This window comes from Podarcis muralis, chromosome 2, assembly GCF_964188315.1.
Source record: "Podarcis muralis chromosome 2, rPodMur119.hap1.1, whole genome shotgun sequence".
NCBI classification, from domain to species: Eukaryota; Metazoa; Chordata; class Lepidosauria; order Squamata; family Lacertidae; genus Podarcis; species Podarcis muralis.
Genome location: NC_135656.1, coordinates 86,171,201 through 86,185,401, shown reverse-complemented (window position 1 = coordinate 86,185,401; position 14,201 = coordinate 86,171,201). Strand labels below are relative to the sequence as shown.

Here is a 14,201-nt window from a genome sequence, read left to right as displayed (position 1 = left end):
AGAATGGCCTCTCCCTAGACAGTGGCCCACGTTGGAAGGAAAGCAGATTCCCAGGCTGACTAGGGTCTGCAGGGCTGGACAGCTTTGTTCTTCCTGTTGAGAGAGAACCTTCAGACTCTCTGAATCTCCTAGTTCATTTAAAGTGGCACAGTGGGATCCATTTTGGTAACCAACAAGGGAAAATCGGAATTTGTGTAACAGGTCCATCAAAACCCCTGCACTTGAAGCACCCTGTAAATTACCCAGTGCATTCGCTTGCTCTTAGTAAGCTGACCAGATAGAAATAGAGGATCCTGTGCCTTATTAGTGGTGTGAAAAATGAAATTTTGTAGGTTTTGAGGAGAGAAAACAACCTGAGAAGATCCCCTCTTCTACAAAGGTGTTCCTAAAAGTATGGCACCCCTGTTCTCTTTGGCCTTGATTGTCCTCTCTCTACAATAGGATACCCTCAATCTCAGTTATCCCTTGTCTGTGCTCCCTCTTCATGAAGAACCTCCCAGATAGGAAAAGATACCCCATCACCATGCAGCCTGCATATTAAGAGCTGATACCAAAGTTTCCCAATACAAGGAGGCAGTTCCAATCTGCTGTACACTTTCACTGAATTTTTAAAATTGCCAAGGCAGTTATTGGGTGACTGTCTGAGAGGAGTTTGTTGAAGGATGAGATTTTAGAGTCATAGAATCATAGAGTTGGACTAGACCACAAGGGCCATCGAGTCCAACCCCCTGCGAAGCAGGAAACACCATCAGAGCACTCCTGACATATGGTTGTCAAGCCTCTGCTTAAAGACCTCCAAAGAAGGAGACTCCACCACACTCCTTGGCAGCAAATTCCACTGTCGAACAGCTCTTACTGTCAGGAAGTTCTTCCTAATGTTTAGGTGGAATCTTCTTTCTTGTAGTTTGGATCCATTGCTCCGTGTCCGCTTCTCTGGAGCAGCAGAAAACAACCTTTCTCCCTCCTCTATATGACATCCTTTTATATATTTGAACACGGCTATCATATCACCCCTTAACCTCCTCTTCTCCAGGCTAAACATGCCCAGCTCCCTTAGCCGTTCCTCATAAGGCATCGTTTCCAGGCCTTTGACCATTTTGGTTGCCCTCCTCTGGACACGTTCCAGTTTGTCAGTGTCCTTCTTGAACTGTGGTGCCCAGAACTGGACACAGTACTCCAGGTGAGGTCTGACCAGAGCAGAATACAGTGGCACTATTACTTCCCTTGATCTAGATGCTATACTCCTATTGATGCACCCAGAATTGCATTGGCTTTTTTAGCTGCCGCGTCACACTGTTGGCTCATGTCAAGTTTGTGGTCAACCAAGACTCCTAGATCCTTTTCACATGTATTGCTCTCAAGCCAGGTGTCCCCCATCTTGTATTTGTGCCTCTCATTTTTTTTGCCCAAGTGCAATACTTTACATTTCTCCCTGTTAAAGTTCATCTTGTTTGTTTTGGCCCAGTTTTCTAATCTGTCAAGGTCGTTTTGAAGTGTGATCCTGTCCTCTGGGGTTTTGAAGTGTGATCCTGTCCTTTTGGCTTGTGTTTTATTTTTAGTTGATTAAGGATTTTTTTTTCTTGGAAGTTTGTAGCAACAGCAGTCCAAGCTAACTGGAAATTGAGAGCAGATAACGTGGGTTACTTAGTGGTTTCCTTATGTCATTTTACATGACAGCAAATATGCTACACCCCAGCAGAGAAAGGTGGCCTAATAATTTCTTCCCATTTCATCCCTCCTCCCCTTCTAGAAAAACCAGACAACCAATGTAGCATAATAGTGCATTAGATTGGGACCACGGAAATATAGTCATGAAGCCCACTGGTAGGGATTGGGGATGGATTCAATTCAATTCAAAATGCAACCATCCTTCGAAATTTGCAGTACAGTTCTTCAGCCAAGTAAGGTGTACAAAATTGCATATACTGAGGTAAAGTTTGCATTAAAATGCATATATACTAGAGGGACTATGCTTTGCAAAAATAATTTGGCAGAATTGCATACAAAATGTGTATATTACGAGAAATCAACACTGGGGGGAACTGATGTAGGAATGTGGAGACCTGAATTTAGAATTGGAAAATGAGAAACAGAGAAACCAAAGTGGACAGATTCACCCATCTCTGGCTGCTGTGTAACATTGGGCCAGTGATTGCTCTTTACCTTGCTTACCTCAAAGGGTTGTTGTGAAGCTCCTGAGTGCCTACATTGTAAGAGAGAACAAATGCAAAGGGCTATGTGGCTTCTTGTGTTTCTTATAATTGTGCAGATGAAGGAATACAGTGGTGCCTCGCAAGACGAAAAGAATCCGTTCCGCGATTCTCTTCGTCTAGCGGTTTTTTCGTCTTGCGAAGCAACCCTATTAGCAGCTTAGCGGATTAGTGCTATTAGCGGTTTAGCGGCTTAGCGGCTATTAAAGGCTTAGCGGCTTAGCTGCTAAAAGGCTATTAGCGGCTTAGAAAAAGGGGGGGAAATCAAGAAAAAAATCGCAAGACTAGCAAGACGTTTTGTCTTGCGAAGCAAGCCCATAGGGAAAATCGTCTTGCGAAGCAACTCAAAAACGGAAAACCCTTTCGTCTAGCGGGTTTTCCGTCTTGCGAGGCATTCGTCTTGCGGGGCACCACTGTATTGACAGAGCTAGCTTTTCTGCAGCAGTCCTATGATGTAAAAAGTAGCATCTGTACAGTGGTACCTCGGGTTTCAGACGCTTCAGGTTACAGATTCAGCTAACTCAGAAATAGTACCTTCAGTTAAGAACTTTGCTTCAGGATGAGAACAGAAATCGTGTGGCGGCAGCGGGAGGCCCCATTAGCTAAAGTGGTACCTCAGGTTAAGAACAGTTTCAGGTTAAGAATGGACCTCCAGAACCAATTAAGTTCTTAACCCGAGGTACCACTGTAATCCCAGTTGGACACCATTCCCTGCTAAAGGTCTCCCGCTTGATAGCTGTATAATTGTCTCTGAAAGCAGAATTGCTTAGGATCAGACACTCCCTACCTCCAGTTATAAAATCAATCAGAGAAGCCCCCACCCCTTTGCTGCTGTTGCTGCTGCTGCTGCTGCACACGCTTCCTGCCCTGTATCACCTGGGGTGATGCTAAGGGCTGTGAAAATCCCATGCTCCACCCCCCAGAGAAAGGTGTGTTCCCTTTTTGGGTGACATCCTTTGTGATTTAAGACAACTTTTGTGATTAAAGGCTTTGATAACTGCATACTTGTAGCCTTAGGCTTTAACAGAATCTTGTTTTGAGAGAGGGAGAAAAAATATAAAGCACATTTCCAGAATGCTTCAACTGCTCCATTACCTGCAAAATGTGTTGCGACCGGCCCAGCTTTGCACCAGTTATGAAGAGCAGATGGAGAGAGCCCTCTAAGAATAATCATTAGCATATCAAAAGGCCTGGCACAATCCCCATTGCTTGAAGGTGTTTCTGAAGCTTCCTTCCTTCTGCTTCTGAGTCATTCTTGTTTTGTCAGAGAAGCAGCATTCTCTCTCCCTCTTTCCTGACGTTCCCTGCACTTCTAAAGGTCACCCCAAGGTTGACTTATTCAGAAGACAGACAGAAATAAAACAACAGGAGCTGATATAAGCTAAAGCATGGGTAGGCAAACTAAGGCCCGGGGGCCGGATCTGGCCCAATTTCTTTCTAAATCCGGCCCGCGGAAGGTTCGGGAATCAGCGTGTTTTTACATAAGTAGAATGTGTCTTTTTACAGTGGTACCTCGGGTTAAGTACTTAATTCGTTCTGGAGGTCCGTTCTTAAAATGAAACTGTTCTTAACCTGAAGCACCACTTTAGCTAATGGGGCCTCCCGCTGCCACCGCACCACCAGAGCACAATTTCTGTTCTCACCCTGAAGCAAAGTTCTTAACCCGAGGTACTATTTCTGGGTTAGCAGAGTCTGTAACCTGAAGCGTCTGTAACCTAAAGCATATGTAACCCGAGGTACCACTGTATTTAAAATGCATCTCTGGGTTATTTGTGGGGCATAGGAATTTGTTCATCCCCCCCCCCAAAAAAATATGGTCTGGCCCCCCACAAGGTCTGAGGGGCAGTGGACCAGCCCCCTGCTGAAAAAGTTTGCTGACCCCTGAGCTAAAGGGACAGGGGTGGGTGGGGATGAACAGGGCATTAACTGCTCTAGTTCCGAGTAGCTGGTATTCTAGTCCATTATCCCCTTTTTTGACAAGACAGTCTGGTAGCTTCACAAACAGTCCTGGGTGCTTCATAGAAAAGTATATAAAAGCTAGATCCAGCCTGCCTGGCACAAAAGAAAGTCACCTCACAGCTAGAGGTACACAGCTGGATTATACCACAATCAGTATTTTAGGTAAAAGGAAAAACCCACATAAAGAGGATAACCATCAAAATAATTCAGCAGCTCTGTGCCGTGCATTTGTTAGACTTCAAGGTTCCATGTAGTTTTATGTTGCCTTTGCTCACGATGAGCCTCGTGGTCCCTTTCCAACGCTACAATTCTACGAGTCAACAGACCAAGGCAGCTGCTCCTTTTGAAACAACATGAACAATAGCAGCATACGGTATTAGGTCTGCGTCCGCTATAAATTCTAGAGTTCTTCAGGCCAGGTCTGGAACTTTTTACACATGGTCTAACTCTTTGAAGCCGCGTCTAAATCTATTGCGAGGTCTCGGTAATTGTCAAAGGGGTGGAAGCCAGTTTTCATTACTTCATTCAGCACTTGAACTGAAATTCCTATTCCGGAGCTCTTTTTCTCAAATCGCAGCTGATCAAAATTTGGTAACAAAAGTTGACTTGTGTCGAACTGTCCTTATAGTGTCAGAAATGCTTGGTTGTCCGGTCTTCTCCCTTGATTAAGTCTGAGCTGCTTCCTTCCCTTGGCTGAACTCAGAAACGCTCAGGTTTTTTCATTGGTGCAGTTAGAAGCTCCAGGGTCTGTTTTATTTTTTTCAACAGTGTTGCTTAGTGAGCAGTGAGCAGTGACGTGTTATGCAATGGAAAAAGGGGCTCCAGTTCCATTCTGGTCAGCCTGTTTACTGTTAACACACATAGTGTTCTTCATTTATTTTTACCTTTACCGTTTCTTTTACCTTTACCTTTCTTCACTTATTGCTTAGTTTACTGCTCTCCTGTACCTGCTTAAAAGCCTTTTTTTAAAAAATCAGCTGTGTGCTTTTTCCTTTTATGAAAGCTCCTTGGCTTCTTTTAGGAGGTATCCTGTTTCATCTGTACGGATTAACAAGCTTCTTTTAAATGCCAAGTCCTGCAGTATGACAAAATCACTTATTGGAGATGTGGTAATGAGCTTGTTCTGTTACACTACAAAAGCAGTCAGTTAGGGTTTCTTAATTTTCTGTCTTTGGGTAATTCTGCTTCCGCCAACTCCATCTTGCCAACGTGATGAAGGGGCTTCTGTCTGAAGATTAGTAGCAAATCCAGTTTGTATACTCTGGTGTGATGCTTACATGGAAAACACACTGACCCTGAAGTTAGTCGTGCTTAATTAAATTCCACTTAAAGCATCAGATCCTAAGGATCCATGTGAACCTGGGCACTTGGAAGAGAAGATAACTAATGGTGGCTCCTTATGTCCTTATCCAGCTCTGTTGCTGTGTTGCTGCTGGTCCTGTAATTGTGTTACTTCATTTAGGCTTCTATATATGCTTTGGTTTTATATTGATGTAAAACCCACTTGGCACATCCTTTTGGATGGAAAGTTGAGATAATAGATTAATTACAAAGAAGGTCTGCTCATGCAACAAAGCGTGCACCTTCCTCCTCGCATGCTCCCTAAATCTATTCCAGAGGGTTGGAGGGAGCCCCAGAACAGATTTAGGAGGTGCACAGGGGAAAGAGGGGAGAAAAGCCCAATTTCACAAGCAGGCCCCCTTCACTGCATGTACCCCACCTGGCACTACATTGAACAGAGCCGTCTTTCCCATAGGGCTTAGTGGTTCATTGTGCCAGAGCGCCGGCCTCTCAGGGCACCCAGCGAGTGGCGGAGCTGCGTGGCTTTGCCAGCGGCCTCCCCTTTCCCTGCACGCCCACCAGCTATGCCCCATCAACAATATGGCTGGCCGGTGCGCAGCTTCCCTCCCAAGCCTCTGCAGGGATTGCTCTCCCACAGCAGCATGGGGGAGAGTTGCGCCGCCCCCATGGCTGACAGTGCGCAGCTTCGCCCCCCCCCCAACTATCCCTGGTAATTAGGGGGCGCTGGGAGGATATTTGCGCTACATCTGCTAAAGACAGCCCTGACGTTGAATTCCAGCCATATAAATCAATTACATTTAAAAATAAGTGTAACTTAGTCCATTGGTTTTGAGACTTTGCACCTCTAACGTCCTCTGGAATACACCCTGCTCTCCTGCCTGCTAGAGCATGCTTACTATTTGGGCATTATGTTTTCTATTGCGGCAACCAATGCATTCCCCCCACACCAGCTAATTCTGCTGGCTGCTTATAGATGGCGATGGAAGCAGGCAGTGATGGAGGATTGCTGCATAAAAATCCTAGAGCAAACAGGCTTGGACACTCAGCACTGCATCTGTTCTTTCGCTTGAGAAAGCGGAATGGTCTTCCCCACAAAGTTGTATCCTTTCAGATTTGGAGATTCAGACATATACCTTTTAAGACGTGTTGTGGAAAGGGGGATTATTGAGTTGTCAACGTCATTGTTTTTATTATGTATTTTTTGTTTGTTTCTTATATTGCAATTTTATGTTGTGAACCACCCCGAGATCTATGCCTTTAGGGCAGTATACAAATTTAATAAATAAAAATAAAATAATAATAAACCTTTCCTTTTCTTTGACAGGGGTGAGGTACCTGTCGCCCCTGATCTGTGCCGTCTTCATTGTTATGATTCCTCTTTGGATCGCCATTGCCAGGCAGAGTCCTCCCGTTGCTGAAGTCCTCAAGACTGGGTGGCAGCCAGTCATTGTTGCCATGGCCATCAGCAGGTAAGCATCGTGGGCTAGAGATGGACTGGAATTTGAGAGGTCTTGTCCCTGATGCTAACTGTGCAAATACGACGCTTCCAGGGACAATTTCTTTCTGTGTACAGTGGTGCCTCGCAAGACGAAATTAATTCGTTCCGCAAGTCTCTTCGTCTTGCGGTTTTTTCGTCTTGCGATGCACGGTTTCCCATAGGAATGCATTGAAAATCAATTAATGCGTTCCTAGGGAAACCGCCTTCAGACCAGGTCCGGGGACAGACTGTCCCCGGACCTCTTCTGAAGGCTGGGGGGGGGGGGGGGACAAGGGCTTTTCTTCCCACCCCCAGCATTTTAAAAAACCCTGGGACAGCGGAGGACTTCTCCGCTGTCCGGGCGATCTTAAAATGCTGGCGGGCGGCATTTTAAAATCGCCCCGGGACAGCGGAGGACTTCTCCGCTGTCCGGGGCAATTTAAAAGCCCCTGGGAAGGCAGGCAGGGGGGACAAAGACTTTCGCCCCCCGCCCGCCTTCAGAAGGTGTTCCCGCCCCCCCCCCGCCCGGCTTCGCAGCAGCGCTACGAAGCCCGGCGGCTGGGGCAGGTGTTCCCGCCCCCCACCCGGCTTCGCAGCAGGGCTACGAAGCCCGGCGGCTGGGGCAGGTGTTCCCGCCCCCTCACCCCGCTTCGGAGCACCGGGAGAAGCGATCTCCCCGCAGCCCCTTGCTTCAAAAGAGGTCCAGGGGCAGACCTCTTTTGAAGCAAGGGGCGGTGGGGAGAAGCGATCTCCCCGCCGCCCCTTGCTTCAAAAGAGAAGACCCGCTGTCCCCGGGGCAAGCTTCGTTTTGCGAAGCAAGCCCATAGGGAAATTCGTCTTGCGAGGCAACTCGAAAACGAAAAAACCTTTCGTTTTGCGAGTTTTTCGTCTCGCGAGGCGTTCGTCTTGCGGGGTACCACTGTATTTGGTTTGTAGCTAACATGTTCTTGGAGTGTGGAGCCTTAGGTGGCCCAAACAGTGCCATACATGCACAGGACGTGTCAGCAAGCTGGGGGAATGTACAGTGTTTATAGAGGTACAATAAGGAACAAAACTTCTTTTTATTTATTTATTTATTTATTTGTACATACATACATACATACATACATACCTTGCTCATCTGGCTGGGTTTCCCCAGCCACTCTGGGCGGCTTCCAACAAAATATTAAAATACAGTGGTCTGTTAAACATTAAAAGCTTCCCTAAACAGGGCTGCCTTCAGATGTCTTCTAAAAGTCTGGTAGTTGTTCTTCTCTTTGACATCTGGTGGGAGGGTGTTCCACAGGGCGGGTGGGAGTCCCAACAGCGTGCAATGAGGACAATATTCAGTAACCACAAGATGCTGATGGACTCTTGGTATAAGCATGAACCAGCCCCAAAACTGCTTATGTGTATGTGTTAAGAGGCAAATGAGGCCTGAAACAAAATGTAGCAGTGTGCAGGCTTCCAGCCATGTCCTTTTGCAATACAACTCTGCTTCCATTGGCCCCCACCTCTTAAAAGGAATCAGCTTGGATAACTGCATAATGAGCTGATTTGAACTGTAAACAGCATATCTCTACGTATTTCAGAATTCATTGACCAAACAACTGCTATCTAATAAGACACAGGCTGGACACACACATATTTATGATTATCTTGGGAGGTCAGGGCATGTGGAAATGCAGCCATGTTAAAAAAACAAAAATGCAGGACCCAGCATCAGATGATGCACAGGAGGAACATACTTTGAGTATTGACCTTGGCAGGGTGCCCTCTTGGTAGTTCCTCTGCCCTCAGGGTGGTGGTGGTCCAAGAGAGGGCAGTCCCTAAGTTGTGGAATTCCCTTCCTACAGAGGTGCGTCTGGCACCTTCACTATACAGCTCCCTTCCAGTGCTGAAGATGTACCTCTTCACCCTGGCTTGAGATGCATATTGTTGCGTGTCACTCCAATATCCAAGCAGTGCAAGACTCCAGGAGTTCCAGGCACTGACCCGAGGTCCGTGTTTCCTTTAAAAAATGAGGCACAGTGGAGACTATGGTGTCTTTATGATATATGGTTTATTTACACATATACAATGTATACAACCTGAGCATGCAAGGGAGAGGTTCACAGCACTGACCCCCGTCCCCAAGAGGGTCTTGATTCTCCCATAGCTGCAGCTTTCGATTCAAACACAGAAATCAACCATCATGCTCTGACCCTCTTTCCAGCTTGCTGACTTTAACAGACTGCAACCTTTTTTCTTAGGTCCTGTCATAGCCAACTCTAAAGGCTCTTCTTCAAACTCTGCTTTGTTTCCGAAAACTAACCCTGAATAGAGCAAAAGGTCGCTTCCATTTGCCATCTGGCACAGAGCCCCCTCTAATTTTGCTTTTCTAATGGCTCCTTACCTTCCTTACCGTCCTCCTAATGGCCCATCACCCCAGGTGATTTCTTGGTCAGGAAACTGATCTGGCTTATATTTTAACTGATCTGGCTTATATTTTAACATTTGCCTTGATTAAATTCTAACCCTTGCTGGACCTAGGAATTTAGGGGAGTCTAGTAATCATAAACTCAAAACAATATTTTTACACCCCACCTTATTTTTGTATTTTTAAAATATTAGTAATGTTTTTTAATTGTTGTAACCTGCCATGGGACCTTAGGGTGAAGGGCAGGTAATGAATTATAAGAATAATGCTGATGGTGTGCATATTGCTATGTGGAGATACCTTCCAGAGTTATAGTTCTTATCTTGAAATTTGTTCCAATCACATATGTTTATTCTTTTCAACTTTTCTTTGGCTTTTTATGCCACCTTAGTGGCAGATCAGATTTCTAACAGTCATGGCATGGCTATATTCTCAAGAAAATACTCTGAAGCCGTAAATGAGAATGGTCCGCATAATAAATGAAATTTATGGCCTTGTACTTGTCATATTATTTAAAATGATATGCTGTAAAGTGCTACAAGTTTTGTTTTTCAATCTATTGTGCTTGGTCTGTTAGGTTCATTAAAACATTTTCCTTATTGCTTTGGTGTTGAAGACATTTCCTGAGTGTACAGGGGGGGATAGAATGTTAAATTATTATTATTATTATTATTATTATTATTATTATTATTATTATTATTAAAATTTGTATACCTCCCTTCATCCAAAAATCTTTCCTGTTGTGAGATTTCAAATACGTACTATTTTCCTTCAAGTCTTCCTAGTCTGGGAACTGGGGTGAAATCTTTGTTATCTTAGTAAAGCTGTCCGCCTGAATGGCAGCAGCAAAAGTAAGGATTTCCACAGAATATTGCTGAAAAAGATCAGGATTAGAAGCAAATGTAAACAAAGAAGATACTGATTATTCATACAGTCACTGAGTAGTGGGATACTAACAGATGAAGGATATACTCATGTTCTCTCATTTTTTAAAAACAGCATCGGGGGACTTATCTTGGACAAAACCATAACCGATCCAAACTTTGAAGGCATAGCTATTTTCACTCCTGTGATCAATGGTAGGTTGATTCTTTTCTTCTTTTTCTTTTTAAGCATGTCAGGCTGCAAGTGAAATATATGTCCCTATTTCCACCCTCATCGTTGTAGGACTTAGAGAATCCTCGTTTTCAGATCTGTAAGCCAGACAAATCCTGATTGTCACACAAAGGCATTGTCTACCTGCAGTTGGATAGACCAGAGACTTAAGATCAGTTGTGGAGTACATATATTGGCTGTGCAAAAGGTCCTGATTCAGGACCTGGTATTTCCAGATAGGGCTGGAAAAGACACCCATGACAATGCCATTTAGTGAAGACAACACTGAGATAAACAATCCATTGGTTTGACTCAGTAAAGCATCTTCCTGTGTACTTAAATGTTAAATTTCCAGTAGAAGATTAAATGCTTCGAAAGCTGTGTATAGTACTTAACACTTTTGTGCTGGCCCTGGAAATAGGCACAAGTGACTGGAGTATTGGATTTCTAGGGTGAGATCCAGTGTCAGTCATACTCAGGGTAGACCCATTGAAATGAATTGAATAGTCCTGGAATTTCCCTTTCCGCATAGCACTAACTGTGCACTGCATCATGAGATACGGAAATTAAACAAAATGGGTTTGGAACAAATGTGGTTTTGAGCTTTCTTTAAATGTATGGATATAAATAAGGCAAATATAAAAACGATCTAAAGAAATAAAACACAAGAATGAAGTAGAGGATTGCTCCACTCTGAACTCAGGAACAGCATTCATGTGAACAGGATTTTACCAAGAACTGTTGTCTCCATCAATGTGCCAAAACAGGCAGCATCAGGGAGCATTACAAGGAGTGGAAGATCCCAGACATATAAGACATTGTCAGGTTTCCACAGAACTAACCTCTATCTGCTGAACATGAAAGGTGACTTCTCCTTCCACTTCAGAAAGTTAACATTTGTCTTGCAATTTTACCAGGCCTTACATACAGCTGATTCACTCTCAGCTGAGTCCAGTGCCTCCAGAAGAACATTGTGACAATGCTCTGCCATGCTTTGCTTTTAAAACTTAAGAGTCTTCTGGTTCTGTTTGTTTCTGAGAAAAGGGATTGAAAACAGCTGTTGGATTTCCAGCGCTGAAGTTGCTCTGCCAGATACGTCCTTGAGACTCATTATTGCCAAAGGTTTATAGGACAATTGCTTCATATAATCTGAGGTGGTTGAAGACATAATGTTGCTGTAAAATAGCCCTCCAAAGGGAGACAATCACTGGGGGCTTTCTCCTTTCAATTACTTTATGGGTCCTTTCTCATAAGCTTATGGACTCAGCTATACAAGTGCAAATAGAACATTTTAAGTGTGTTTTAAGCGCAATATACAATGTGACACTAGATGGCGATGGTGAGCCTTATGGAAAATTCAATTTATTTCTATAAATGCTTTTTTAAAAAAAGAATTTTCAGAACGGTTTTTCACATGTGTGTAGATTCCACCTGAGTGACAGCCAGAAATTAGTAGTATTATACAGTGTGCCCCAAGAGTTGGCGCAGTAGAGAAGGAAATGGAGTCAGGCCCTAGAGCAGGAATCTGTGTCCCTCAAGATGTTATTGAGCTACGACTCGAGTCCCTGGCAATGGGCCTGGGGGAAGTCTTAGTCCAACTACAATTGAAGGCTTCCAGCTTCACCGTCTTTTCCCCTAGAGGCTGTTTTTAATTCAGCCTCTCAGTTTTAGCTTTGTTATGCTGTTCAAACACTCTGCATTGTTTGCATTTTAATTGATTGTAGTACGTTTTTCGCTCTGTTTTTGTTTTCTGCTTTGAACACCTCTTCCAGGTGTTGCAGGAAGTTGCAGGATAGAAATTTTGTCGCAAGTAATAAATAAGCTAGCATGCCGAGTGCCTGTCAGAATGCAAGGTGGCCCATATCCAGAGGAGACTAATTAGATTGATGGTGCTGAACTTTTAATTTGTCCTCTCATTCCATGGTTCCTTTCGTCAGAATAGAAATTGCTGGTACCGTAATTACCACAGTTGCAGATATACTGCAGGTGGTTTCACAGCCAAGCACTGCAGCACCTGTTAGCTGTTTGTTATAAAAGAACCTGTCTATGCACAAGAGTCAAACAAGTTGTATTACAGAGCACCTGTGTTGGCTATCTTAACTCACGAATATCCAGTATGTGATCAGGAAGGAGGGAAATCTTTCTCTCTCAGAACTGGAAGTATTTGGTTATGTATCTGGAGCAAGAGAAACAAAAGGAGAAGCCCTGTTGCAGTTCGTGCAGTGTAACCTTGCAGCAGTTTTGCAATTCCTTTTCTGGTAGTTAGAAATTTGAAGAGGCCTCTGTCCCCTTAAAGATTTAAAATGCCTGCCGAGGCCTCAATGCAGTAAGAGCAGTTGCTGCAGCCCCTGTAGCTTCTTTCCATTTCTCTGTGTAAAACCACAGTAGAGATTGTCACTGAAAGTCTACTCAGTATCGATCCAGAGTAGATTTAGCAGAGTAAAAACTTAAACATGTCACAGGATTTCCAAAAAATAGACCAGAGGCAATTGTATTTCATCCAGCAGAGCTTTACTGCTACTGAAGGCAAATGAGCATAATGGTCACTAATCCAATACATTCAGGATTGGCACTGTCCATAAGAAATCCAGTTGCAGCAGACGTAACCTATAACCTTAACACTATATACTGAATACCACACCAGAAAGAAAAAGAGAGAGTGAGACCTCTGCTCCTTCTGGCCTCACTATTATAGTCAGCATGACCTTGACAGAAAGAGATAACAGAACCAGTTTAAACCAGCTGTACTCAGCTTCTCAGAAGGAATAACCCAAACTTCAGTAACCTTCTGCTTGCTTCTTTCACACAGAGAAGCTTCCAGAACCCTCTTGAATTAAGTAGAATAGGAAAGATCGCTACACCAGATCAGTACTTTCTGTACTAAGAAATGCAAACTGACAGAGATAGAAGATCTTGGGAACTATGATTTGCCCACCCTGGCTCCTTTCTCACTTCCCCACCTCTAGCAGCTGAGCGTTGGCATTGCTGGCCGTGCTTAAAGCTCACTCAGGGCATTGTGATCTGTACAGGTGTGCTTGTGCAGCTGCCGGGTAGGTGGTAGAATTCTGGGGCAACGCCAGTAGCAACAGAAGCAGTTCTTCTTGTACGAAGCACCCATAGCACCGATCCAGTTGTTGTTCTGTCGGTATTCTAATGCTTTGCTGCTGATCAGGTGACAGCAGTGTTTCCTGCCTCACCATCCGCTTGTGAGCAATGTTCTAAAGGATACTGGGCTAGAGAAGGCAGTGTAAGCCAGTAAGGAGGTTTGGTAGCTTATAGGACAGACGTCTGCTTAGCTTTCAGACCTGTGGGAGTGAATGAGTGGGTATTGACTGATCGCTATCCTCCCAGTGTCTCCCAGCTATTGGGGTTTAAAGGGTGTGTTCTGCTTTTTTTTTTTTTTTTGCTTTGCAGGTGTCGGCGGCAATCTGGTAGCTATCCAGGCCAGCCGGATCTCCACATTTCTGCACTTCTGGAGCATGCCTGGAGTCCTGCCACACAAGATGAGGCAGCACTGGCCAAATCCATGTACCACCTTCTTCAGTTCAGGTAATCTGCTTTCTAGATACTGGTGCCTAGCTACTTTCGCATCTAAACCCCCAGGGAAAACTCTACACTAGCCCAAATTATTGTTGTTAATAATAATATTAGTTGTATTTATTTGTTGCTTACTATAAAAGAAGTCCCAATGCAAACCGCATATATAGGGGATCTCCCATTTGGGACCAGCTCCTTACTAGCAGACCATTTCGTATTCGCT

General features: G+C 44.3%; 1 protein-coding gene across 5 annotated transcripts in view; it reads left to right on the top strand.

The window, feature by feature from the left end:
- Nucleotides 1–14,201, top strand: part of SLC41A3 (solute carrier family 41 member 3) — a 41,939-nt gene that overhangs the window by 24,283 nt on the left and 3,455 nt on the right. For all 5 annotated transcript variants that reach the window (XM_028719219.2, XM_028719218.2, XM_077924977.1 and 2 more), the window contains 3 exons: nt 6,796–6,940; nt 10,346–10,425; nt 13,856–13,990. In XM_028719219.2, coding sequence (XP_028575052.2) covers nt 6,796–6,940; nt 10,346–10,425; nt 13,856–13,990 — 360 coding nt within the window. The remainder of the gene's footprint in view (nt 1–6,795; nt 6,941–10,345; nt 10,426–13,855; nt 13,991–14,201) is intronic.